The following is a 26,758-nucleotide window of genomic DNA, read 5'->3' as shown; positions in this document are numbered from 1 at the left end:
CCATGTTCTAAGCTCGGGTAGCTTTTATCCCGTTGCAATTAGTTTTTTTTTATTTATTATTTATATATTATTTTATTATTAGTTACGGAACGTTCTATGTATAACTATTTTGACTTCTTTTTTAATGCGTTTACCAATTTCCAAACTCGGAAAATTCTACAATCTCTTGATTTGAAATTTATAAAAGATAAAATTGTACTGATACGCATGTAGGTATATTTTAAATAAAAACTATACATGAAAGAGAGGAGTATATTAATGAATGATTATATATTGATAATCCATCAATTTAAATGATATACATACATGTATATTTACAATGATATATGTCTTACATTAAAAATTTTTTTCGTGTTGTCTAGCAGTTTGAAATATTTAAAAATGTAAATGTATCAACACTTCGAGTCCAGAAAGATTATTTTATGGAACTAACATCTTTTACAGATATATTTGTTCAATTCGTCAGTAATCGCATGTTAAAAATATAATTTATATGATTCGAATACTATTTCACGCTAATGTAAGCAAAATTAAAGTCTGATTAATAATGCAGTAAAACGATGATGTACTAAATTTCACAAAATGTTACACACAGATGTTACATATTTTGTAACTCGAGAGAAATTTGTGTTTGAAGAAATAAATAATCATCTGACAATTGCTTAATTTCATGAAATGCTTATTTATAAAAAAGGCAATTACTCTGTACAAAAATAATATAATATAAATATAGCATTCATAACTTAGTCGCGCGACATCACCAACTCACACAATAAATGTGGCCAACAGTTATAATTGTGCACACACAAAAAACGTGTTAGTTGTTGGTTACAAAAATATAAACATTATATAATCGTAAGGACCAAGTTTACAAAAATTCAAGATTGCAATTTTAAGAAAATAATCGAAATTTCAAGATTCTACATTCCAATTTCATTTTCTTTGCGTATCCGCATTACCGTATAAATTTGTAACCAAACTGGCGAAGAACTTTTCTCAACATTCAAATATATACAAGTTGTACTGCATTGTGCTACAAACAATTACAAAATATCTAATTTGCTTAATATAATATTAACGTTTATGAGAAATGCGTTAAGATTATTACAAATAAGAATATACATAGAGGTATGATGCACCTAATTCACTTGAAAAATATTTAAAAGTAGAACCGATGTAACTTGTATTTAATTTCAATTCAGGGGTAACAATTAAATGGAATCAGAAACAATATAGAGAATTCGTCATGCGATTACGCGACGCTAGTGAGAAATTTGTAAATACGCCGTAGTGTTAGACGAAGGACATTGAGGACGAATAAAGCGTTTTTTTTTTGGTTATGAACCGCATCAATACTAAACATCAGTCCTATTAAATGTGACAGCGAGTCTAGAACCCCGTTAGTGCAATTTTTGTTTTTTGTAAATCTAATTTATTTCTTCCTTCACGAGGAGCTTGTTTGTCATAGCCTCATGATATAGGTCCAACAGTTCTTGCATAGTCAGTTTAGAACATACGTTCTTGAAAGTGTCAAACAAATCCTCTTTGGATTTATCTGCATTCCTGACACACGCGATACTAGACTGAGGCGGCAAAAATTGGTCCAAGACACTTTTAAGCCTGCTGGGAGACTGAGCACTTAACGCTCGCGCTATATCCTCCGAGCTATTATTCTGCAAGGCAATATCCAAAACCACTGACGCCGGAATAATATCCTCGTTTGCTACAGTATGGCTAATAATAACATCCTTAGGTAATCTCTGTAACATAGCATTTAGGCTCGATATTTCTGGTATCGGTTTCCTAATACCTTCTTGCTCCTCCTGCTTCAGTTTTTCCGACAGCATCTCAACGAGCTCGGATGACGTGCACTGTTGGCAGATCGCGTTTTTCAACTTGTTAGAATTGAAAACTTGCAAACATTCAACGATATCAAGTTTCTTATAGTACGCTTTAAAAACTCTATCGAAGAATTTTGAATCAGAATTGAAGATATCAGGCAGTCTAAGAAGAACATTGTTGATGCCGTAAGAGTGACAGATAGATTTTAATAACGAATCGTTAAGCTGGCGTTTGTTCTGTAAACCAAGCATTCGGATAGTTTCCTTCACTAGATCCGGTTCGGACAGGTGTCGCATCTTTATCTACGGATCAATTTTCAGTCTCGATTATATAATCTGATAATATGAGTACGATCGAATGAATCGATATAAAACAAACGGATTTTACCTTGTATTGCGATAGAATAGTTTCGGGATTACATCTTCTAACTGCACTCTCCAACACAACATTTATGTCAATTTCATCCAGTAAGTCCTCAAGTGTCATCTGAGATTCAACGGATCTTGTTGTTTTATTAACAGCTGGTTCTGAAGAATACACTTCATCGGTACCAACACCAATAGACGTGTGCGTAATGACAGGTTCGTCACATACAATTGCTGATACATTTATACTATTATTTGACGAAGGTACTTCGGTCATGGTTGTACTAAAAATGAAAATAAAAATATATTTTATTTTTATCTTATCTTTTATCCTCTGATAAAGTAGCTTATTTCTCTCACATATACATTAATGTTTTAAATAGTTTTAAATAGTTAGTTCTCGTCAAATAAGGATGTAAAAATAAACTGTTACGTACAGATTTTTGGAGATCGACGAAGAGGTCGCGATTGGCAGTATCGTTGATTTATTTGGACTTGTAGATATTCCAGGTGAGCTATGAACAGTAATCGGTGCTTTCGTGTTTGTCTTTTCATTTACTATAAAAGCATCTGACGTTAATATGTCAGCATTTTCATGTTCTGTTGAAATATCCGTAGAACAAATGTCGCTGCTCATAGAGCTAGTCCTATCCAAATGCTCTGTGAGCGATTTCTCAGTCGACAAATTGTCGAGCAATTTCTCGGTAGGTCGTGTAAGCGGTGTACTACAGCTTAAAGATTCATTGTTGATTGACGTGGATGCTGCTTCGATAGAATCAAAAAGTGGCCTGACTAACACGTTTCTTGCCTGGTTCGGTGGGTTGTCGAGAGATTTCTCTCGTGACATGTATTTCAATGTCGGGACATTTTCTTTGCGGCATACACTTCCAGATGTGCTTTCATAATGTTTTAGCACTTTTCTAATAAATTCAGTCTTTGGCTTACCTTTCAAAGGTATTCTGTTAATCTCGCGCTCTGACAGTTGAGCGAGATCACCAATCGTCAACAAGTTTCTACTGGTGAGATACGTATGTAAGTTCTGTTTCCACAAAGGAGTAGTCAACAGATCAATGACAGTATCGATGGGTTCTCGACATGATGACAATTTCGGATAAATAGGCTGTATGGAATCCAGAAATTCAGGATCAAGTTCCACATTGTTCTGATCCTCGCATCGGCTGTCTTGGCTCGAGGGTAAACTTGCGAATATGGAGTCTGTTACTGGCAAAGTATCTTGGTCTGCCACATTCTTCGCATTCATATATGTGCTGCTGCGTGATAATTTTTCACAAAATACTTCGTCCGAGTTCACAGTGGAATTCAATCCTGTGACATTTTGGATATCTACAGTGTCTTCCAAATTATCCCCTGTGACAGGTAAAGCATTTATCACAGAATCATTGGTTACGTTTAATTTAATAGAATCTGCCAAATTATTTTGAATGGGCATGGTGACCTCATCGTTACTCGTCTGGATCATTGAACCATTATTCTTCGTATCCGATCCATCAAAGATGTCTTGCTGTGTTTCAGAGTCTCCCGTTTCTACGCGGTCTATCGGCACAGTATTTTGTACAACTTTGTGAGATAAGAACTGTTGATCTTGATCTTCATCTTCTGGGACACAAATGGACAATACGTCCACAGTTATCTCAACTTCTTGCTCAAGATTATCGACAATATCAGTTTCCATGTCCGAATTTCCTTGAGCGATACTGTTATTTTCCGAAGAGCTGTTAGATATTTGTTCATCTACGTCGTCTGTGTACGCTTCGGATGTTTTTATCAGCGGTTCATTCACTTCCTCAGTCTCTAAAGCAGATTCAGCGCGACTTTCATTTGAAACGTCGTTCTCAGTTGTCAAGTCAGTTGTCAAGTTCGTTTCAGAAGATATAAGCTTATGAGATATGAGTCTGAGCTGCTTATACTTGAGAGGAGAATCTTTCTTCGGAGTGAGACTGCGCGCCATAGAAAATTTAGTGGACTTATGCGGAGAGTCTGTGATAGAAGTCTCATAGCCCATCTCTTTCGACACTGGTGGATCCGCAAAACTCACTCGTTTTCGCTACAAAGAAAATAAAATCTTTAGTTAAGAAATAAACGATTTAAAAAATATTTATATTCCGTCAAATATCATAATGTATATAAGAATACATGTATATAATAAATATAAATGAAACATAAATCACCTTATTAGGAGTTATCTGATCTGAATCCTGTTCTGAAACGGTCGATCGATAACGCTTAAGAATACTAGCGCTCGGTGATGCAGTCAATGAAGGTGGATTAGCGCTTGACCATTCCAATATTGGTAGATCGTCCTTTTCGCACAAAAGCGACGTATTTTCTTCATTACTTTTATCTACCGAGCTGTTCGTCGATACAGAGTCTGATGTATTCTTATCCATTTTAGACGATAATTTTTCGCCGTCGTTTTTCAAATTAGTAAACATGTATGTCGATGAAGAGACACAGTAATCATTCGATCTCATGTTATTAAAAATTTTTTCTTGCCGACTACCAGAAGGCCCACCTATTTTATCCGTCTCTTTAACCGTGGAAACTTTTTTACTCGCCAGCGTTTCACTTTCCACATCTTTGGTCCTTGATTTCTTAACTGACGAGTCATCCTCAATGATTGAACTACCAGCTTCGATCCGTGATTGCTTCGTAACTAAACCTAGCATGTGAGCAGCGCGTCCGTGAGCCGTGAAAGATTTAAGTTTGGAAAATACTTTGCTGCTACCTTTTGGTGAAGAAAAACTAGTTGTACCTGTAGGCTTAATCGACAGAGAACTGTCGGTTGTTTTCTGACCTTCCACAACCAGAATTTTCGTGTTGGAATTGTCAGTTTCCTGAATTGCGTCTTCACACGTATCATCTTTATTTTCTACGTCGTTTATTTCTTTATTGTTATCAATATCAACTTCACTTAATTGTTCACATGGATCAGGCACATTATTATCACCAGAATCCACGGGGATAGAATCAGGTACATAATTTTTCTCAACAATCACGTCGGAAGCTTTAACAGCGTGAATATTCGTTATTTTATTAATCTTTATGAAACACTGTTTCTCGCCACACTTTTTACTTAATTTTATATCAACGTTAGGAGATTGTGAACTTTCAACAACATCTTCTACTTCGTCTTGACTCAACTCCTTTGTTTCAGGAACCATGGAAGATTCTTTGTTTTTGTTAGAAATAGATTTGGAATCATTTTTATCGAGTCTTTCATCTTCGATTCTACCAGAAATATCTTGTTCCACTTGGCTAGTCAGAACCACACATGTCGTATCTATGTCAGCTGAATTCTTCGATGGAGATACTTTATCAATATCATTAGAGTTTTTAGTTTCTTTGGTAACATCAGAGTCATTTTTATCAGGATCTTGTCTAATACTTCTCCTACCTCGTTTCTTAACTACTCCTTGACTCGTATCGTTTCCTTCTTTTCCGTCCTTCGTATCCTTTATATTTTTCTCCGTTGTTTTTAGAACTTTTTTAGAAGCTTCTGCGGATTTTGCTTCCAAAAATTTCAATTTGAGACCCTTCTCGTCGGGTGCCCAAGTTCTCTTTAACGCCGTTTCTTTATCTCCTTCATCCAAATGTTTCAGGCGACGACGATTTACTGCGGGACAATCAAATACCATGTCAATTTTTAAACGAGACATTTCATTTTTCATACGTTGAGTCAAACCATCCATGTCTGCTGTATCTAATGATGTACTGTCGCTATCTCGCGACTTATCCTTATCGTCGTCATTAATGTCTTTAGAATATTTAATCATTTTTCGTTTTCGACGAAACTGTGTACCTCCATCTGATTCTGTATCTGACACATACTTGCGTTTAATGCCTTTTTTATTAGAGTCTTCCGTAATATCGCTGTCATCACGCGGCTTCTGAGAAATGCTAGTACTAGGTTTCTCTTTATTATTTTTCAATGTTTTTTGTACAATATTTGTTATACTTGAATCTTTTTGTCTCTCGTCAGTTTCGTCACTTTTTAACGATGAATTCGATCTTGTCATATCGATTTTGTCATTACGATATCGTCGTTTAGCGCTATCAAACATTGACGGTGATGATTGCCGTTCGTGCATTTTATCTGCAGGAAATTCTTCCTTAGACTCAAAATTTAATTTTTTCGCAACAGATATTGTTGAATGCGCGACATTCGTATCATCGTCATCTATAACATTAAATCCAGCAAACGATGATGAAGTCATTTTGGTTTCTTTAGACGTGTTTTCATCGTGTGAACCCGAATCTTTTTTCTCAGCTTCTTTCACCGAATCTTTCTTTTGCTTTGTATCAACAATGTTGTCTCCGACATTTCCATCTAATTTATTACTATTATTATTATTAATCATTTTATCCATCAAATTAAGTTCACTTTGCATAACAATTATTTTATTTTCTTTGTTAGCATCACTATTGATGGGTTTCTGTACAAAATCGCTTTTTTTGTTACTACTTTTGTCCGATTCATTAATATGTTTAGCTTTCATATCAAACCATTCCTGCAAATTTTGTGAATTTTGTGAAGATGATTGAGACAAATCATTATACAATGCTGGTATATCTTCTCTCTTCTTCTTTAGAGTTTCTTTTTGATGTTCCGTCAAACGATTAATGTCAAATTTCAAATCTGTTTTTATATATACATAATCCTAAAAAATAAAGATGTATATATAAAGAATATTGTATAAAAATAAGAAATTGTAAGAATTTGTAAAAATATATAACATAATAACAAGTGATAAATATTATTTACTTGCGAATCAGGATCAGGCAGTAAAAGAGTTTTTTTGTTATCTTTCTCCAGTGATTTACTAGGTATTGGCTTCGTATTAATCGATTTCCTATTTAAGAAACTGCCAACTACATGCACTTCTTTTGCTTTCCCCATTTCTTCTGTTTTCTTTGTAACACTATCACGTTTCGAATAAGACGGCGATTTGTTTGCTATTTTTTCTATTTCATCCAGATTATGCTTAGCAGTATTGTCGAAACCTTCTTTAATTCCGAGAATAGACGGAGTCAAAGATCGTATGTGTGAGTTAGGGTGATTCATAGCTATTATAAACGTTTCTTTATACAACGTGGATAGTTTCCAAAATGAGTTGTCGAGTCCTCTGAAAATGCTAATTACAGTCTGCCAAGTGTTTTCAATCTATAAATAATATTGTCAATATAAAGAAAACAATAGATAAATCGAAGAAAATGTTCTATATAACAATATTGTGACATACTTCTGTATTAAGTGTCCTCAATTGCGACTTAAGTGCAAGTTCAATTGCTGATTTACAAGCATCCAGATATAGCACTACTTTATGTGGATTATGCCCACATATAGTAACAAGCATAGACGATAATATCTTCAGAGCTATTTCACAGTTATAACTTTGTTGATTATTAAGAGCAATTATTGTTACATCTATTGTTAATTGCATGATAGATGGAATTCCATCTTGTGCTGAAACATAAATTACAAAGAAATGGCCGATATTCAATCATTAAAACATATACACATGTTACATTCAATGTAACAAAATTACTACATACTCAGCAAGTGCTTATAATTGATAGTACTCAATACGCCATCCAAGCAGATTAAAATAAAAAAATAATTGTTTGTATTTAAATAAGTCTGCATGATACTTGTAACATCCAATACAATCTCGTTTGGCTTCACTGTACTTATCAAAGCTGACTGCTTTTCGAATTCATTATATAATGCTCTCCATATCATTGCTTGATTTTGCGTCTGAGAAGAAATTAATACATAAGACAATAATTAGGCTCGATAAATGTATAATAAAAGAGAGTATTTTTTACTATGTAAAATTATTATATATACCTGAGAATTTTCTAGAACTATATATTGAAATGGAAATGACAAAACCGATTTCACGGTTTTAAAGTTATGTATGTTTTTATCACCTTCATTAATCTTGTTAGAGTTTATTATATACTTTGTCAATGTTTTTGTTATTATAGCCCACAGTTCTACGTAAAATGTAGGATAAAATATCCTGTAACACATCGCTTATTGTCAAACACTTAAAACATATTAATATATATATATAATTATAATATATATGTATATATATGTATAATTAAGACTTGTACGTACATATTTTTATGTGTATCGCTCGCTGTTTTCAAATTTAACATTATTGTTTGCAGAAATTTAAGCACACCCGAGGGACATATAATCTCCGACTCAACACATTTCTCAAGAAGGCACTCAATTTCATTGCAATTGAAAGTCCTATGATGTGTAAATAATAAATGTTTAATTAATGTAAGATAAACCAGTGATTCAGGTTTAAGTTATCTAAGCTGTACTTACTCTGGCACTTCATGGAGTACTGGAAGTGATAACACTTTCAACACCAATTCTGATAATGCACTGTCAATAAACTCAGTAGTTTTAACAATTTGAACAAGATCTGGCAAAACTACATTGAAAATCATATCTTTCACCATGGGTTTATCAAAATGGTTCCCCAATTCAATTATAATTAATATCACATCTCTGTATAGATGGTCCTGCAAATTCCATATGTAAATCAAAATTTCTAATAATTTAATAAATTTTTGATAATTCTAATGTTATGTATGTGCGTGGGTGTACAATATAGGAATATGAAAATTAAATATGTACTAGTAACCTTTTTCTCGAGATCTACATTTTTAATATATGCAATCAAGCTTGTCCATAACATTTTTCCAAACTGATAACGATTTTTCATTTCTTGATCTACAAGTTGTCCAAGAATGAGTAATGCCTCTCCTATACTGTGGGTAATGGTTTTGGAGCATTCTTGAAAGACTGTGTAAGATATAGCATGAGGAAGTCTTTCTTCTAACATCGAAGCACAGACTGTAGAATTCTCTTCTCTTGAAACAACCAATTGATACAAGGCATCCATAGCAACCAATTTTGTCTTCAAAAATCTCTTGCCAGGAGAGCCAATAACATCAAATTTGGAAGAAAGCAATGGTGTATCTCCAAGTGGCCCAAAGCAGAAATTTAAAAACTGTGTAATAACAGGAGTAACAAATTGTGCAATATCTTTATACAATTTGATAATTAAGTGCCACCAAACTTCTAATTTTGTCAATGCAATTAATTCCGTTTTACTGTTCTTAGCATTTAGTGGAATACAAAGTAATTTTATTCTTCTAGCAGTAGCAAGTTCTTGGTAGTCTAAAGCAAAGTTGTCAATTAGTAATTTCCACGAGAGGAAAGCTTGTCTGCAATATAATTAAGAAAAGTTATTAATACATTATAAATTGCATTAAAATTACATTAAAAAATACCTTAAATCAGAACTATATTTTTACCTGCGTATAATAGTATCGGTAGATTTAAAAGCCTTTTCTTCTACACTCAATAAACTGTTTATAAGATTAGCACCACGATGAAGATCTGCACCAAGTAGCTGGATAGTGATATTCCATTGAATGCTCCAATCTGTTTCACATGCTGCTACCAAAAGAAACATGCGTTTACAATATACAGATTGTAAATTGGATTTATACTGAGCCCATAGTTCAGGGTATTCTTTACAAATACGAAGTGACGAATTAGTTGCAATAGCTTGCTGCATGACTTTCAGAGCAATACCACGCTGACGTTTGTGTCCCATATAGGCTAATGTTACAACCTTATCCATCAATAATGTATCAAACTAAAACAAATGATGTTACTAATTCTTTATTTGAAATCATAATTTCAAAACTTATTCAGGACAACTATATATGTTCATACCTTCTCCATATTTTGATCAAATGTTACAGCAGCTAGTCTGTATAATCTCTTCAAAAGAGTAAGTGAATAAGTGATTGTATCCTCTTCTAATTTTTGTTCATCAGATAATACATGATGTTCAACTTTAGTTAATATCTGTAAGTTATCTATACATGCTGTGGGTGTTATCCATTCCATTAAATTAGGCTGTACACTAATCATACAGTCCTTAAAAAAATTCAAAGCCTGTCCATCATTAGCAGCTGCAGAAATAGCATTGTCTTCTACTACTTCTAATAATTTGAGTATTTTCAATCTAAAATCAAATAAATATAGTATTTGTGTTAAAATCTATATACAAATTTGATAATATTCCTACATAGATAAGTAAATAGCAGAATAAATTTTTTAGAACATGAATTTAACAAAACAAACCTTATCTTCTTATTTGTCCGTAATATTGATTCAAAAAGACATAAGGAATGTGCTTGAAATTCTTGCACAATAGCAGTAAGTGCTCCTAATGCCTCATACTGCATACCTTCTTCTTTTGTAAATGATTCTATAACCAATCTGCATAGTTCCTTATAACGATCTTCTTTAATAACACCACTTAATTCCAATTTCTTAGCTTGACTGCAAAATAATTATTAATATTTTATCACATATAAATATTACTAAACAATGTCTTTATTATATAGTATACGTACATATATACTACACAATTATATTATGGATATTTTATAAAGTCTATTCCAAATAAAATCTTTCTAAAGTTATTTAAATCACTAGAATAACATTAATCATGCAAATATGTCAATTATAAATTTTATAATAAATTTATTTGTTTGACCATTATTTTACATATGTATATGTGTGTGTATGTGTATATATATAAAATACATAATTCAAATAACAATAGCTAATTTTACAATATTGGAAACAGTAGTTAGTTCCACAATATTTGAAAAAAATACTATAGTAACAAAAAAATACAAATGTTAGTAGATGTTTCTTTCATTGTATCTTTTGTGCTTTCTTGCAATTTTTCTCTTCACTTCGTTTCGCATACATTACATTGTAAATATGAGAAATACCGTATAAAGAAAACAATTAAAAGGAGCAAATTTAACATCTCTAGCAAATTTTGTAGCAATCCTCTAACGCCATTTATACGTTTCGCAAAGACTTTATAATTATAGCCCATCGTCTGACACCATGAATCGAGAAAACAGACGTGTTACTTTGTCATAACGAAATCTCTGTTATTTCGTCGCAATAGTAAACTCGGTGAAAACACAATCCTGACACATTACCTGGAAATATAGGTTAAAGCTTCACGCTTCTCTTTGACACCGCTGTTTTCCCGCAATGTCTTCAGCATTTTCGAGAAAAACGTAGTCATGTTCGTAGCCATCTCGTCGTGTCTTTTATTTTTCGTCCTTTTTCTTTCTTTCTCCATATGATTACCGATTACTGTTCATGTCTTCCCGTTCATGCTTATGCAGTTCTTAAATCGTCTCACTTACAATGTCGCACGACTCTCCTCGTAATTTTGTAAAAATTTCACCCTCGAAACGAATATGTCCGATGCACTCGGTCAATAGAATTCACCGAAATTGCTACGAAAGAGAAAACATGCGAACGATTTTCAGCCGTGCCACGAATTACACACAAAACAACACGTTCGTGAAATCTATCTTATCGAAAGAAATCATATTTATTCTTTTAAACACACTAAGCTTTCTTGCGTCTTGTATTTAGCACTTGTGGCGATGTCGCCAAACAAGAGTGGCTTACGTTTGTTTGGCGTACATCAAGCAGTTTCGCGCGCCATCCGACTTGACAAAGACGTGCTAGCGCTCCTATTCCATTTATCCTGATCGTTAGCCATCATTTTCAATTCGTCGACGAGACGTAATGAAAAGCTGCGTTCCGATATTCACTGCCAGTACTGAAAATATATAGTTTGTGTCACGTATGCTATAGATTTTCAGTATTGGCAGTGAATATCGGAACGTAGCAAAAAGAAGCTTTTTGGCTCCGGTATTTATATGGTCTGTTCTTTTTAGCTGCACTACTGAACTGGTGCAATAAGTTAAAGTGAGAAAAAATATAGTTGTCTCATTCTAACTTATCGCACCAGTGCAGTGCAGTTCCGCAGTGCAGTTAAAAAGAACAGACCAATAGTCAGGTCTAAAGGCCCATATACAATGGCTGCAAGAATAAAGTTGTAAGCGTAAGCAGTAAGAAATGGACCAACCATAATCGATTATTCTTATAATAATCGATTGTGGTTGGTCTATTTCTTACTGCTTACAACCTTATTCTTGCAGCCATTATAGATGGGTCTTTATAGGCTCGTCTACAATAGCTGTAAAAGTAAGGCTATAAGGCTGTAACGTAAGCTGTCAGCGAATGAAAATATTTCATTTCGTGTCTTGCAACCTTATAGCCTTATTCTTACAGCTAATGTAGACGAGCCTTATTGGGTGCATTCAATACTACAACCACTCACTGAGCGCTCAATGAGCTTTTACATTTGATTGGTATATACTTTTAGATTAAAAAATATACACTAATCAGATGCAAGAGCTCAGTGAGCGCTCAGTGAGCGGTTGTAGTACTAAATGCACCCATTTTGTAATTGGCTACATTGAATTCTTTGAATTGTGTTGACCAATTAGAAATCAGGAAATATCGCACTCGATTAGCAACACTGCTTCCAACGGCTCACTACCAATTTAAATAACGACTTCAGTCGTGTTGTCAGAACGTCCGTATGTATTGTGGAATTTATTGTTGAAATTAACTTACGCTATGTCTCATCTCCAACAACAGTACAAGAATCCGCGCCAAGGATTCGGTGATACGGATCATGGTAGAATTATACGTGCGTACAAACAAGAGAAATCACGTAAAGAAGTTAGAACACAGGATTTTGCTAAGAATCGTAAATTACAAGATGTATCTGTGCCTCCTAGTCCACAACGTGGTAAGTTACACGTAATTTCTTATTATTTAATTATCCATGTCTTGTATGTTGATAGAATAGGAATAATCAGATTTATTCTTGTAGTTTTACATTATTATTTTTTATTCTTGATTAAGATATATTTGTGTTAATGTCAAATTTTTGAATAATTAAAAACAGAATATCTGTTATTTTTAGTGGAAAACATACCTACAATTACAGACGAGCGTGCGAAAAAATTAATGAAATGGAAAGAAGAACGTAATAGGAAAAGAAGATTACAGGATGCCAAGAAGAAACCTGTGTTTAAAGTTGGTATTGTCCATCATGCATTGTATTCTCCTGTAACTAAATGTAATACTGCATTAACTGTAACTGCAAAATCATCTAACCAAGTAAAATATCAGAATGATATTCAAAAGAGAATAACAAGAGCTACAGAAAAGAGGTTGCTTGCTAAAGCAGCAGCTATGAAAGTGACTTCAAAAAAACCTCTGGATATCAAAAGATCTATATCTGATACTAAAATCCAAAAGTCATTTGCTCCTGATAGTCACAAATTTAGACCACCATCTGGACTATCCAGATTACCCTTGTTTGGTGTTGTAGCAATAGAACAAACACCATCAGAAAAAGGAGATTTTTTTGAAAACAAAGATTGTAAAACACATGATGCAAATAATCAAAAACTTATATTAGAAAAATTAAACTCACAAAATATTATTGATCTTAATATTGATACTACAGATCTCAAAACTTTTGAAAATTCAAATTTGTCATCAGATAAACAAGAGTTAAGTGAGTCAATATCTAATTTAAATACCACATTTGAAATAAATAAAATAACTGAGTTATCAAATGAACAAAATGTACAAGAATTCCTTCAAGGAAAATCTTTATCAAGTGATGTTGGTAAGGAAACTTCAGTACAAAAGACTCCTGTAACTGATACATCTTCCAAAAAAGAAGATTATAGTGAGGACCTTATTTTGTTTTCACCATATCTCACATTAAGTCGTGGTAAAAAAAATGCTAGAAAGGAGCAAATGTTACGACTTGGCATTAGTCCTTCTCCATCTGATGATATTCCAACCAAAGATACAGTAATAAAAAATTTAAACATATCTATTCAAGAAGAAGAACGTACTGCTCAGTATTTCAAACTCCTTTTAAACAAGGAAATAAACAGACTTAAAGAGCTTTGTACAAAATGGTTAGAAATTCAGCTAGAAAAAGATGTTCCAGAAGATGCTAAGTATGAAATAAACCAAGCAATAGGACAGACCAATTTATTAATAAATAAAAAATTTGAAAGATTTCGTGGTCTAGTATCGGATTGTGAAACTGGTAAGGGACAAATGTTAGTTACATGCAAAGATTTGCAAGGATTTTGGGATATGACATATATGGAAGTTAGGGATTGTGACTCGCGTTTTGAAAAACTGGAGCAGCGTCGTAATAGAGAATGGCAAGAAATGCAATCCACTATTGACAAGCCTGTAACAAAAAAACGAATGACTATTAAAAAACAAATTGTATCAAAGCCAAGTTCACTGCGAACATTAATCTTAGCTGCCAGACGAAAGAAAATGGAAGAAGCATCAAGTATGAAAGATACATTGCTGCAAAATACGAATATAAATAAAGACCATCTTATATCTCCATTGAATAATAAAAAGTCTATAAACTTTAAAGAAAACACCAATACTCGATATAGTACAAGGAAATCCAAATCGATAGATTGCAATGATTTTAAATTGACTCCTGTCAAACACGATAGTTGTAAGGCAAGTTGGATAAAACTTGAGAAAGTGCAATTTTCTGATACAATCAAGAAAATAAGGAGTCCATTGGCAATCATGAAAATAAGCCAAATGTGTAAGACACCAGAAATTCAATTGGATGACACGATATCATATATTAATTCTGATCAAACACCAAGCAGAAGTATATTAAAAAAATCGGAAGAAATGATCGATAAAGAGACTCGCATGAAATCTGCACATAAAGTTATTTTCGATGATCAGATAAACTTGACTGAAGTACCTAATCATGAAGAAACACAGACTAGCAAAAGTTTAGCTGCTGCATTAAACAGAATAGACAGTCTTGATTTGGATGACTCAAGCCCCGAAAGATGCATTAATGCTGAAAAAAGACTGAATTTTGAAACTGAAGACAGTTCAGATAATGCTGAATTTTCGCCGTCTGAAGTGCAAAAGCAACTTAAAGAGTATAAAGACGCATTTGGATCATCTGTTTTGAATGCCTTTGATTCTAATGTAGATCTATTGAGCGATATAACATCTGTAATATCTTCTAAAGAAATATCACCAAAGGTTGATGTGAATACCAAGTCACCTAGAAAAAGTGTGAGACGTCGACAGGAACTTGATTTAGAAATAAGGACACTTAGAAATAGGATTATTATAACAAATGACACCCCAAAAGTTAAAAGGAGGAGCAAAATGGTAAGCATTATTTTAAGATTTTTTACTGCAATATTCAGAACATATGTGTATACAATATGTATTGTATACAAAGCAATATATTTTGGAAAATATTTTTAGCAATTTTCTATGTATGTTTTGTGTGTATGTCTCTCTCTCTCTCTCTCTCTCTCTCTCTCTCTCTCTCTCTCTCTCCCCCTCCCCCTCCCTCCCTCCCTGTCTTTCTCTCTCTCTCTCTCTCTCTCTCTCTCTCTCTCTCTCTCTCTCTCCTCCCTCTCAATATATATTGAACTATACATATATATCTCGATATATATTTAATTTAATTAATTCTGACTAATAAGAATTTATTTTCTTTCAGCTGACTCCAAAGAAAGCAAGTGTTGGTAAGAAGAAAAATGAGAGGACTGAGGAATCAAACAGGAGAAAGTCGTTAAAATTATTACAAACAGATAAAGATGATTATATCCAATCAGATGAAAATAATGCAGAGATTAACGATCTATGTGTTCATAAGAAGAAAAGATTAACTCGAAAAAGTGTTGCATTTGATGGTAAAATTCTTGATTCTAAAAATATTGATATGAGATATTAATTTTGATAATTATATAATTATGCATGTATCCAATCGTATATCTTTTTATAGCCGAATCATGCTTAGTCTCCACTGAAAATAAACCAGTCTTACCTATGACTCCTCATTCGAAACGAATGACACCATCGAGAAAAAGTCGAAGTAAACATGAGTTTGATGAAAATGTGATATTGCAGGAAACACCAAAACGTAAGTCGATCGTAATATATAAGGAAATATAATGTTATAAAAGATGACTTGTATTAATCAAAATTTGTTTCAGCTCTTGGCCGAGTTACGAGATCTTACATGAAAAATTAAATCTGTCTAGCATTCCCATTTTAACTATAAATTAAATATCTTTAATGAGATGTTACATTGTATGCTTATTTTATATTGAACTTATTAGAGATTGTTTACTGTAAGTGTAATTATATAAATTGTATTTTTTAATTGGTATTACGATAATTAATATTATATTGTAAGAGAATAAAGAACCAAGATCACGCAATGTAAAAACATCGCATATGTAAATCACACAACATAATTCTTTAAATAGTGAAATGGTTTTATTCTGTAAAATTTAATATCTGAATATAAATCATATGTATTAAATATGGTGTGTATATATATATATATATATACGCAATGCCGTGTTCCCCAACACGCATCATGGAGTGCAGCAAGGACATGAACCGTCAGAAAATACCGGCAGTGTTTGAAAATGAGTGTAGCAAACGTAGTCCTAATTTAAAAATAGGTGCAGATGGCCGCTCTCAAGGCTCGTCTACATTAGCTGTAAGAGTAAGGCTGTAAGGTTGCAAGACACGAAATGAAATATTTTCATTCGCTGACAGCTTACGTTACAGCCTTACAGCCTAACTCTTACAGCTATTGTAGACAAGCCTGCAGATTTCTCTCTGATGAGAATTAAGCCAGCGGCACACGGTGCTTGTTTTCGTGCTGGATTGCTTGCTGGATGAAAATACTGCGTTCTGATTGGTGCATTTCCAACCATCTTCAGAAATGTACCAATCACAACGCAATATTTTCATCCAGCACGAAAACAAGCACCGTGTGCCGCTGGCTTTACTCACTGGAATACATATTAACTGGAACGAGCGTAGGCCTGAAGCGCGAATAGAGAGAGAACGTCACTGGGTCTCTAAAATAGCACTGTGTCTTTTGGTCTATTCTTTTTAGCTGCACTGCAGAACTGGTGCAATAAGTTGGAGTGAGAAAAAATATAATTGTCTCATTCTAATTTATTGCATTAGTTCAGCAATGCAGCTAAAAAGAACAGACTATTTATCTAGTACAGTCCGAATTAAAAGCTAAATTGATTTTTATATACATATTTATAAGCAGGGTCCGTTTGACGTTACAAATGCTATTTTCTTTTAATTTCTATCTACAATCTTTTTATAACTTTTATAATTTCTCGCTCTTCTTTTACTCTTTCACTTCTTTCATTCTTTACTTTCAGCGACTAATTTTTTCATTGACTGTACCTCATTATCCCTACTCTTGATGACACTGTAGGTCAGACAAGGATAAGAGAGGAACCAGGGAACCTCTCTCTCTATTCGCATGCAAACAATAGAGGCTACGTTCAAAAATTCACTGCCAGTACTGAAAATACATGGTTTATGTCACGCATATGGTCCGTTCTTTTCAGCTGCACTGCGAAACTAGTGCAATAAGTTAGAATGAGACAATTATATTTTTTCTCACTTTAACTTATTGCACCAGTTCAGTAGTACAGCTAAAAAGAACAGACCAATAGACATAGTATATCTAGACTGCGTGTTCGAGGAGTGGGGATGTAACTCTCGGAGAGAAGGAAGCACTCTGTTTCTACTGTTCATTCTCTCTCACACAGTCCTGATGGAAGGGGTAGAGGGAAGGCAGTTGCTGTATAGTAACCACCGCCCCTATTCCCCTTTCACCAGGACTGTGCGAGAGAGAATGAACAGTAAAAACAGAGTGTTTCCTTTTTTCCGAGAGTTGTATCCCCACTCTTGAAATTTGGGAGAAGGCGCAGTCTAGATATACTATGTCTATGGTGTCACGTATACTATATATTTTTAGTGCTGGCAGTGAATATCGGAACGCAGTCTCAATCGTACACTAACGTTCGTTTCATTTAGTATATATGTTAGTATATATGTTAGGTTGTCTGTAAAAAGTCTGTAAAAATTGAGCCTTTGGAGGTCAAAATTGAGAATACATTTATTGTTATTTGAAAATAACATTATGAAACCACATATGCACCATTTTGTTCGATGACCTTCTGCCATTTTTCCGGCAACACCATAATCCCGTCGCTATAGAACTCCTGTGGTTTCTGGTCAAAAAATTGTGCCACGTGGTTTTTACAGGCCTCTTTCGAAACTAATTTAACACCATTCAAGGAGTTCTGCAGAGACGGAAACAAATGATAGTCTGACGGTGTCAGGTCCGGGCTATACGGTGGATGCATTAAAACCTCCCAGCCAAGTTCTCTCAATTTCTGACGAGTCGTTAAAGATGTATGCGGTCTGGCATTGTCAGCGTGGTATACGACACCCATTTTGCTGATCAGTTCCGGCCGTTTCTTTTGAATTGCTAGCTGCAATCGCGCTAATTGTCGACAGTACAGGTCCGAGTCTATCTTTCTGCCTGGCGGCAGCAGCTCGTGATGCACGATGCCCTTCCAATCCCACCAAACACACAGTATAACCTTCTTGGGCGTCAGGGCGTGTAGGCGTGTGGGCTTTGCCACAGACTGTGGAGCTTTTCCTTGCTTCGACCACGATTTTTTTCGCACATTGTTGCCGTAGGTTATCCACTTTTCATCATTCGTGATCAACCGTTTCAGAAATGGCTCGATTTTGTTACGTTTCAGTAGAGATTCGCAGATAGAAATTCGATCGAATACATTTTTTCGAGTCCGATCATGTGGCACCCAAACATCGAGCTTCTTTTTGTAGCCAGCTTCCTCCAAATAGCTTAACACTGTTTGGTGATGGATGTTTAGGTCATTGGCAATGTCATGACTGCTTATATGCCGGTCTTGCTCGACTTTTGCCAGAATACCATTCACTTTTTTTGTGATTGGTCGCCTAATGCGAGGAGCTTCTTGGACATCGACATTTCCAGAACGAAGGCGACTGAACCATCTTTTGGCTGTTGCTTTTGATAACGATTCTCGTCCATAAACAGCACAAATTTCTTCACGGGCCTGCTCATCATTTGCGCCTTTATCCAAAAAAAATTGTAAAATGTAGCGCAGTTTTGTGGGAAGTTCACTCATCTTCACGACACAATACCTTACGTCTGATACTTCATTGGAATTACTAGTTCCAGACCAGAGAGAAACCTGGGAGCGCAGCCACTAGGCAGTGCTGCGAAATCCAGAGAATTTCCCACGCTACAGCGCATGCCTGAAATGACGTAGAGCTACATATATGTCAAAACCCACTGACAGTTTAAAGCGCATGACAGAGGATCCACGGAGGATACCTTTTATTCTCCTTACAATTCTTTCATATTTTTTTTCAGACGATCTTACGCCTGTATTAGACTATAGATTGAAAATTACAAGTGGACCAACTTAAATAACCAAGATTTAGGCCGGTATTCATAGTCCGGTCTTATATTTAAGATCGTGTTAAGTTCATCTTCAGATGCTATATAGATCATTTCATTGGCTACAGAATATCTGAACGTGAACTCAAGACGGTCTTAAATATAAGATCCGACTATGAATACGGCTCTTAGATTATCTGATTTATCCGATTGCAATTTTCAATCTATAATATCATCACCATATCGTTAAAATACCTTTAAATTAATACGGTACTGAGACTCACACAGCATTTGCTCAATGCGCATGCCCAAAAATTCTCTGGATCTCGCAGCACTGCCACTAGGCCGGTTACGCCCACAGACTTCTATAGTATAACTGGACTGCTAACTCCAACTCAATACATGACCCCGAAAAGTATGTACTATCCTGATGTCCGACATTCATGTCTGATTGATTGAATCGAAACACATTTCTTTTAATTGGATGGGCCATATTGCTTATGTCCCCTCTCCTTGTGGACTACCAATTCACGCATGCGCAGATGTTTGATTCCCTTATGTAATACATACTTTTTGGGGTCAATTTTGTACTATACAAGGGAGTTAGCAGTCTAGTTATACTATAGAAGTCTGTGGTTACGCCGGGACTCTTTTTCCGACGCGCTTCCTGAGAAAATGTGTGCATACTACGCCCGTCCTGACGATAAGACTAATATTACAAGTTATTCTACAATACGTGTCCTAAGTTGTAAGCCGTAGGAACTGACCAATTATAGCCGATTATTTTTGTAATAATCGACTGTGATTCGCCAATTCTTACGGTTTACAACTTACGACACGTATTGTAGAATAACCTTACATTTGTCGTACGACAATCTTTTCGAATACGTTGATTGGTTAACAAACAGAATATTTCTAGGATTGCTCCGCGTACGCCAATCAATGTATCCGAAAAGCTTGTTGTACGACACATGTAATATTAGCCTAACGGTAAAGCGTGCACGGTTCTTGTTCACTCTACTTCCTTAAAGATACCTTTACATGGGAGCGTCGAGCGTCAAAGCGTCCAACCAATCAGTTTTTCATTTCTTATTTCAGGGATAAAAACAAGGAACTTTGATTGGTTGGACGCTTTGACGCTCGACGCTCCCATGTAAAGGCTCCTTAAGGAAGACAATAAGATAGAAAAGCATAGACGATCAACCGCTCTCTGTCTTTGTCGCACCACCTGTGAGCGGCTGCATGGCAGAAGGCACAAGGCGAGTCAGCGGCAAATCTTATTGCTAAACTAGAATTTCTCCCGTCTTGCCCCCCTTCATTTTCTTATCTTTCACGACGCACTACCAGCAATTCGGGAAGAAAGATTTCGAGACCGCGCGGACAACTTCTAGCAACGATACAAAATAACGCTAATGAGGGTGACCATTTGTATAATTTTTATATTCAATTTTATAATTTTCATATTCAGTTATGAACATACATATGCACATGCGTTATAAATATTAATATGCAATAATTATTACATTTTAATTATTATTAATATTAAATAATTTTATTAATGCTAATAATTTAAATAATATCAGTAATTTGAGATACTCATCTTCTCACAAGGAAATTGACATAGGCTGCGTTCAGAAAACACAACGGTTACACAACGGTTGAGTAATTCGTCAACGTTATTGGTCTGAATGTAAGGATCTAACAATAAGGACCAATAGTTACTAAGTGCTCAGTGAGCACTTTGTTTTCTGAACGCAACCATATCCATCTGATTTCGAAAATATTTCTTTGTTGAGATTTTTATGAATCAGCTTGCAAAATTATACAATGGATTGTTGAGTATTTGCAGAAGAAAAGTGAACAGTTTAATACATAGATATTAAACTCAAGTAGAGATATTAAAACTTCCAAGGTCAGGAATGTGTCGTGGAGGTAAGCAACTAGTTTGTTGGGCTGAAGCAGAGGGTTTCAAAGCCCGGCATGTTGTTTTATTCTTCTTTTCTCATTTTCTTCCACATTTTCTCAGGGGGCGTGATGGAATTTAGCGGAAAAAGCGTCCCGACGTAATCGACCTGATGGCAGCTCTCAGGTTTCTCTCTGCACTTAATTTTATTTACAGTACAATCGGGTACAGTACACTCTAAAGCCAGCGGCACACGGTGCTTGTTTTCGTGCTGGATTGCTTACTGGATGAAAATACTACGTTGTGATTGGTATATTTTCGAAGATGGATGAAAATGTATCAATCAGAACACAGTATTTTCATCCAGCAAGCAATCCAGCACGAAAACAAGCATCGTGTGCCGCTGGCTTTATAGTCGGTGACCCTTCATTTTCTCATTGATTTCAGAAAAAATAAAAAAATTTGAATAAAAAATGAAAAAGTTGAATATAGAAATTATAAAAATGGCTATCCCTATTAGCGTCATTTTATGTCATTGTTAGAAGTTTTTCGCGCGATCTCGAAATATTTCTTCCCGAATTGCAGGCAGTGTGTTGCGTGAAAAATGAGAAAGCGAAGGGGCAAAACAGGAGAGATTTTTGCTTAGCGATAAGATCTGCCGCTGACTCGCCTCGTGTCTCCTCCTGTCACGCGTCCATTCATCGATGGTGCGACAAAGACGGAGAGCGATTGATCATCTGTGCTTGTATAATTTACTATCTCTTGTAAGGGGAAGTAAAGTGAACAAGAACCGTGCACGCTTTGCTATTACCGTCAGGACGGATTTAGTGTGCACACATTTTCTCAGGTGGCGCGTCGGAATTCGGCAGAAAAAACGTCCCGGCGTAATCAGCCCGGTGGCTGCTCTCAGATTTCTCTCTGTTCCAGAGAGAAGGAGAAAGGTTAGGCCCTTTGCACAATGTCAGACAACAAGCAATAAGAATAAAAATAGACCAATCACAATCGACTATTACAAGAATTATCTATTGTGATTGGTCTATTTTTATTCTTATTGCCTGTTGCCTGGCATTGTGTAAAGGGCTTTATGGTACAAAATTGTGGACATTGACATTGACTTTGTAGTTTATATGCACGGTTGTACAGAGAGCGCTCCTTTTATTTTTCTCTTTGCTTTCACGGCTCTCAGTGACATCCATTTCCAGTTAAATCCGACGATTACAAATTCTTAAATAGTTTTGTAAATATTATTTTTTATGATCCCGAAAACAAAAATTTTAGGCGATGGCTGTTTCAACGAACGTTGCTACGGTACGTTTTATATACGTTTATTCACTTGTATATTATAATATCATCAACATAAATTTAAAAATATAACCTCATAGCAAGATAAGTAATTTATAAAGGTATACATGAAATGAATTTACTTTATATTGTATTTTTTGTTTATAGATTAAAGCGCAGAGATACTTAAATGCACCATTGGTAGAACGATGTAAAAATCTAGCGGAACTGATAGACGAGTCAAGTACCACTGAACTACAACTTGTTTTTCCTCTACTGATAGATTCTTTATTTGGAATAACGGATAATGTTGGATGGGGTTTACGTAATGTTACACTTCAGGAAAATCCACAGGCATATGAAGCTTTGTGTAATTTTCTTAGACCTCAAGGACCAATGTTCTCCTTGTGTTATAAATTACTTCCAGACTGTTACTTGAAATATAATTTTCCAGTGTCATATCTTCCAGTAAGTCTATAATTTAATTTGTGTATGTATATGTATATATATTGAAATTTTTACTTTTACAAATGCTTTAATGTTTTCCTTCCAGGCAAAAATACGTTCCTTATTAGAAGAAGCTGTGATATCACCATTTTATCTTGACAAAATCAAAGACGATCAAGGAACACGTGTTCCATCAGTTTTATCCATGAGTATCCTTTACTAATATTTTGTACTATTCATGCAGATACATCCTCACATGCATACACACACATACACATAGTTTATTAATAAAACACATACCGGTGCTTTAATAGGAAAATGTCCTTAACATAAGTACATATCCCTTTGAGTATTATATTTTTCATTTTGCATATCATTTGACTAATCCCTGGTTGCAACTTCAGCAACGAGAAAATATATGGGTAAATTGGGAGACTGTGTATGTTCAATTAGCACATTGTTATTTATACCATTTTCTCCCAAGAGATAATTCTGTGGTTCTACCAGTGATTGGACCATATGTTAAAAAAACTCCTCCAAGAAAATTGACTCAATCACCAGAATACAAAAGGTACAAGGATACAATGTTTATTGCAGAACACAAATTGTATACAAAGTATGTTATATTTATACATTCTAAATTTCAATCAGAGATTGTCATAGATTGCAAACTCCGAGACTTTTGAGAACATCCATATTATCACCAGGATCAATGAGTCCTGGGTCGGGCGTATCGCAACAGCAATGTTTACCTCAAGTATGGAGAAGTGAAACAGTAGTACAGATTTTTTTAGACTTCTGGTTGGAATATACAGAAGACGAACAGCTAACTTCTCCGTTAAATACATCTTTCATGGCTTCGATACCACGACGAGTAAGTATGCCTGCATGACGAACAATATAGATGAAAAATGTAATATACTTAAAAACAGTTTCTAATGTCTCAGCATAGTATACATTCTGGAGAACACATACGCCTTGTAAGAGCATTCATAAAAACATTGCATGAATTTACAAATAGTGCTACAGGAGACAAAAGCGCAATGGATGAATTAAAAAGGTATTGAGGTATCTGAAATATTTTACATTATACAACTTCTTACAATTTCTTAATGTTTTGTTCTTTCGGCCAGAATAATTCTTCCTTCAGTTCAAGGAAAGATATATACGTTCTTGCGAAAAGCTATATATCATTGGCCATTGGACAGCTCATTTAGATTAATATTAGAAGCTTGGTTGAGTTTTGTTCAACCGTGGAGATATGTCCCAGGAATAACGTATACTAAAGAAGGGTACATATTTTATTCGCGTCACTGTCAAAAGCTATTGTTGATTCTGACGATTAAAAAATTTCTTTAAAATATTTTCAGTAAAGCGGAAGAAGAAGAAAGAGGCAAAATTCACGACATCGATCGTTGGATTGCTTTCGTTGCAAATAATCTGTTGGCATATACAGCTATATTTCAACAATTGCTTCCACGATTTATGAGAACTGATCTAGTAGCGCCCAAGAATGCTTTAATGTTATTCAGAGTCACGAAAGTATGCGCATTTTCTGCGATACAGCATATAACTTTTTCATACTTAAAGATACATTTATTCATCATCACAATGTGTAATTGCTATTTTGTAGGTATTTTCACAGCCGCATTTAGCAAAAATGATATCCGAAGTGGAGAGTTGTATAGACGAAGTAGGCTTAAGCAAAGGCCGATTATCTACCAATCAATGGACGTCGATTGTCAGACAACAAATTCTGGAATTGGAAGGTCCAACGTATCAATATGTGCCTATGTTCTCATTAGCCATCACATCTCAGGTATTCTTCATTCTCTAAGTGCCTAAAGTGCATGTCTACTAATTCTTATCAATGAATCGTTCATTGGGAGCTTACATGTTTCAGATTGTATGGTTTTTGAGCACTATCAAGCAAGCGCATTTAACGGCAACCAGTTTAGTCGAAGCTCTGGAGAACAGAAGGAAAGGAAGGCGTTTACTGTTGTCTTTATGGGAGTTCTTTTATTGCGACGTTGATTCCTCTAACGATATTGGTATAGAAGAACGACGACGCGTGCCAGTGCTTTTGGCTATTGCTCAACAACAATTGATAGATATATTTCAAGTGAGTAAATTTCTTATTTATATATCGGATCGCGTTTCTTCTTCTCTATAACTCTCCGACTTTAAGCGGTTCATACGCGCACGATTCTACCTGTTGCAGATCAAACTCGAAGATATTCCGCAAGTCGCTATAGTGGCGGATCAAGAATATCATGATAGCATTTTATCGACTTCTTTCTGCCATCAATCACAGGTACGGATTATTTCTATTTTGATCCGCTTATAAAGATACATTTTATTGAATTCTCGATTGATTAAACGTGAGTGATATTTAGATGGAACCCAATCTTGATTCGAGTAAACCAGGCGTTTTTGTACCACTGCAAGAAGGTAGACAGACATGCCGATACATCGAATACATGGGCGACCCGGAGTTGCAGCCGGTGCGGTCGTACGAATGTACTTTTCTTGTTAGAAATTTCTACAAGTTGTGCTGCTACATCAATCTCAAGGTATCGCATACGTGTAATCTTAACTATTTGAGTGAGTAAGAAGCGCGATGCAATGTTGTTACGTAACTGATGTATAATATTTGGAAATATTTCTCGTAATATATTTTCGTACAATTCTATTTGTTTTTCGAGTACATTAATCAATATTTACAATTTTTCTGAGTGCTCAAACGATTAAATTTGCAACTTTAAATACATAATTTTTCAACAATTCGATTCGTTCTTCTAGTATCGGCACGAAATAATCGCGCTGTATAATAAACGGAGCTTCTTTGGTACTGTTTGTCGGCAACTGATCACGCCGCCTACCACAGTCGTCAAGTTACCGAAACGAACGCCGAACGGATTCACCAGCGGTTGCGAGGAACGATTGGCGCCTCGATTAAGTTTACGACCTCTGGCCAATTATACTTTTCTCATGAGTGTGTCGTTTGGTATATTTGTAACATGGATGTTCAAGTACTTAAAAACCTATGTAATCTTTTCGTATATTCTATATTGTTAGGTTAAGCCGTATGCTTTAAGAGTATTTTTTTCTTTTACAGTTATAATCCGCTCGCATTTCTGGGATTCGCATTCTGGGTATGGATTATGTATATAATCATGCGCGCGATTTTGCAGCACTATTTTCTATCAAGTATCTCAAGAACGAATATAGATGCATTCCCCATTAACCGATAATAATTTCGGTTTCTGAAATTAATGACTAAGTTATAATTTTCATAACTTTATAAGCTAAACAATTATAAACAATTATGAATTATTACTCCGAAAAAGTGTTTATACCAAGTTTATAACAATATGACGCAGAAAAAATATTCATGTTTGCTATAAATAGAAAAGAAAATAAAAAAAATAAATAACAAAAGAAATAATATCTAATCACGCACTTTCTTCTTCGCTCAACCTCATTCTATTACGCTTATTGCTGATAAAATAGTTAATAATTATACAGGATGTACGAAAAGTATCGAAACCCCTTAATATCTCGGAAAATACGCATTTTATAAA

The 26,758-nt window shown here is 34.9% G+C and overlaps 4 protein-coding genes across 7 annotated transcripts; 2 read left to right on the top strand and 2 right to left on the bottom strand.

Annotated features, from left to right (window-relative positions):
• Window positions 1-366: 366 nt before the first annotated feature.
• Window positions 367-11,841, bottom strand: LOC105192321 (telomere-associated protein RIF1). The gene is made up of 15 exons (XM_011156373.3): window positions 11,292-11,841; window positions 10,411-10,611; window positions 9,997-10,291; window positions 9,570-9,916; window positions 8,894-9,479; window positions 8,572-8,771; window positions 8,353-8,490; window positions 8,077-8,251; window positions 7,782-7,983; window positions 7,469-7,692; window positions 6,991-7,389; window positions 4,397-6,886; window positions 2,645-4,272; window positions 2,230-2,491; window positions 367-2,144 (listed from the first exon to the last, which is right to left on the bottom strand). The coding sequence occupies exons 1-15, from the start codon at window positions 11,435-11,437 to the stop codon at window positions 1,428-1,430; spliced, it is 8,010 nt and encodes a 2,669-aa protein (XP_011154675.1). The 5' UTR covers window positions 11,438-11,841; the 3' UTR covers window positions 367-1,427.
• Window positions 11,842-12,603: 762 nt separating this feature from the next.
• On the top strand, window positions 12,604-16,465 carry LOC105192289 (disks large-associated protein 5). Its single transcript, XM_011156322.3, has 5 exons — window positions 12,604-12,970; window positions 13,148-15,420; window positions 15,761-15,953; window positions 16,046-16,183; window positions 16,257-16,465. Exons 1-5 carry the CDS (start codon window positions 12,796-12,798, stop codon window positions 16,292-16,294), a joined length of 2,817 nt encoding a protein of 938 aa, XP_011154624.1. The 5' UTR covers window positions 12,604-12,795; the 3' UTR covers window positions 16,295-16,465.
• Window positions 16,466-18,179: 1,714 nt separating this feature from the next.
• Window positions 18,180-20,138, bottom strand: LOC105192290 (histone-lysine N-methyltransferase SETMAR-like). Of its 2 annotated transcripts, XR_850521.3 has the most exons (3): window positions 19,828-20,138; window positions 19,285-19,398; window positions 18,180-19,213 (listed from the first exon to the last, which is right to left on the bottom strand). XR_850521.3 is itself a non-coding variant. In XM_011156323.3 (2 exons), exon 2 carries the CDS (start codon window positions 19,266-19,268, stop codon window positions 18,228-18,230), a length of 1,041 nt encoding a protein of 346 aa, XP_011154625.2. In that variant the 5' UTR covers window positions 19,269-19,398; window positions 19,828-20,029; the 3' UTR covers window positions 18,180-18,227. The 2 variants fall into 2 exon arrangements, 1 of the variants encoding a protein (XP_011154625.2); XM_011156323.3 differs by having other exon boundaries at window positions 18,180-19,398; window positions 19,828-20,029.
• Window positions 20,139-22,487: 2,349 nt separating this feature from the next.
• Window positions 22,488-26,583, top strand: LOC105192291 (sphingomyelin phosphodiesterase 4). 3 transcript variants are annotated; one of them, XM_025302315.1, is made up of 14 exons: window positions 22,488-22,754; window positions 22,896-23,195; window positions 23,281-23,383; window positions 23,514-23,745; window positions 23,826-24,048; window positions 24,122-24,234; window positions 24,308-24,466; window positions 24,545-24,716; window positions 24,808-24,993; window positions 25,078-25,296; window positions 25,396-25,488; window positions 25,571-25,747; window positions 25,977-26,222; window positions 26,293-26,416. In XM_025302315.1, the coding sequence occupies exons 1-14, from the start codon at window positions 22,728-22,730 to the stop codon at window positions 26,296-26,298; spliced, it is 2,256 nt and encodes a 751-aa protein (XP_025158100.1). In that variant the 5' UTR covers window positions 22,488-22,727; the 3' UTR covers window positions 26,299-26,416. The 3 variants fall into 3 exon arrangements, with proteins under 3 accessions (XP_025158100.1, XP_025158099.1, XP_019701187.1); XM_025302314.1 differs by having other exon boundaries at window positions 22,489-22,754; window positions 23,838-24,048; window positions 25,977-26,206; window positions 26,293-26,583; XM_019845628.2 differs by having other exon boundaries at window positions 22,489-22,754; window positions 25,977-26,206; window positions 26,293-26,582.
• Window positions 26,584-26,758: the final 175 nt, after the last annotated feature.

This window comes from Harpegnathos saltator, unplaced genomic scaffold (assembly GCF_003227715.2).
Source record: "Harpegnathos saltator strain DR-91 unplaced genomic scaffold, Hsal_v8.6 scaffold485, whole genome shotgun sequence".
In the NCBI taxonomy this organism is placed as follows: domain Eukaryota; kingdom Metazoa; phylum Arthropoda; class Insecta; order Hymenoptera; family Formicidae; genus Harpegnathos; species Harpegnathos saltator.
This window is presented reverse-complemented; position numbering and strand designations above follow the sequence as displayed.

Coding starts and splice junctions, on each gene's coding strand:
- LOC105192321 (XM_011156373.3), bottom strand. CDS start 11,437: ATGGAGAAAGAAAGAAAAAGGACGAAAAATAAAAGACACGACGAGATG. Junction 9,917..9,996: donor TTGATCAAAATATGGAGAAG/GTATGAACATAT, acceptor CATTTGTTTTAG/TTTGATACATTATTGATGGA. Junction 7,984..8,076: donor TAGTTCTAGAAAATTCTCAG/GTATATATAATA, acceptor ATTTCTTCTCAG/ACGCAAAATCAAGCAATGAT.
- LOC105192289 (XM_011156322.3), top strand. CDS start 12,796: ATGTCTCATCTCCAACAACAGTACAAGAATCCGCGCCAAGGATTCGGT. Junction 15,421..15,760: donor TTAAAAGGAGGAGCAAAATG/GTAAGCATTATT, acceptor ATTTTCTTTCAG/CTGACTCCAAAGAAAGCAAG. Junction 15,954..16,045: donor AAAAAGTGTTGCATTTGATG/GTAAAATTCTTG, acceptor ATCTTTTTATAG/CCGAATCATGCTTAGTCTCC.
- LOC105192290 (XM_011156323.3), bottom strand. CDS start 19,268: ATGAGTGAACTTCCCACAAAACTGCGCTACATTTTACAATTTTTTTTG.
- LOC105192291 (XM_019845628.2), top strand. CDS start 22,728: ATGGCTGTTTCAACGAACGTTGCTACG. Junction 24,994..25,077: donor CATTAGCCATCACATCTCAG/GTATTCTTCATT, acceptor TACATGTTTCAG/ATTGTATGGTTTTTGAGCAC. Junction 26,207..26,292: donor TTTGTAACATGGATGTTCAA/GTACTTAAAAAC, acceptor TTTCTTTTACAG/TTATAATCCGCTCGCATTTC.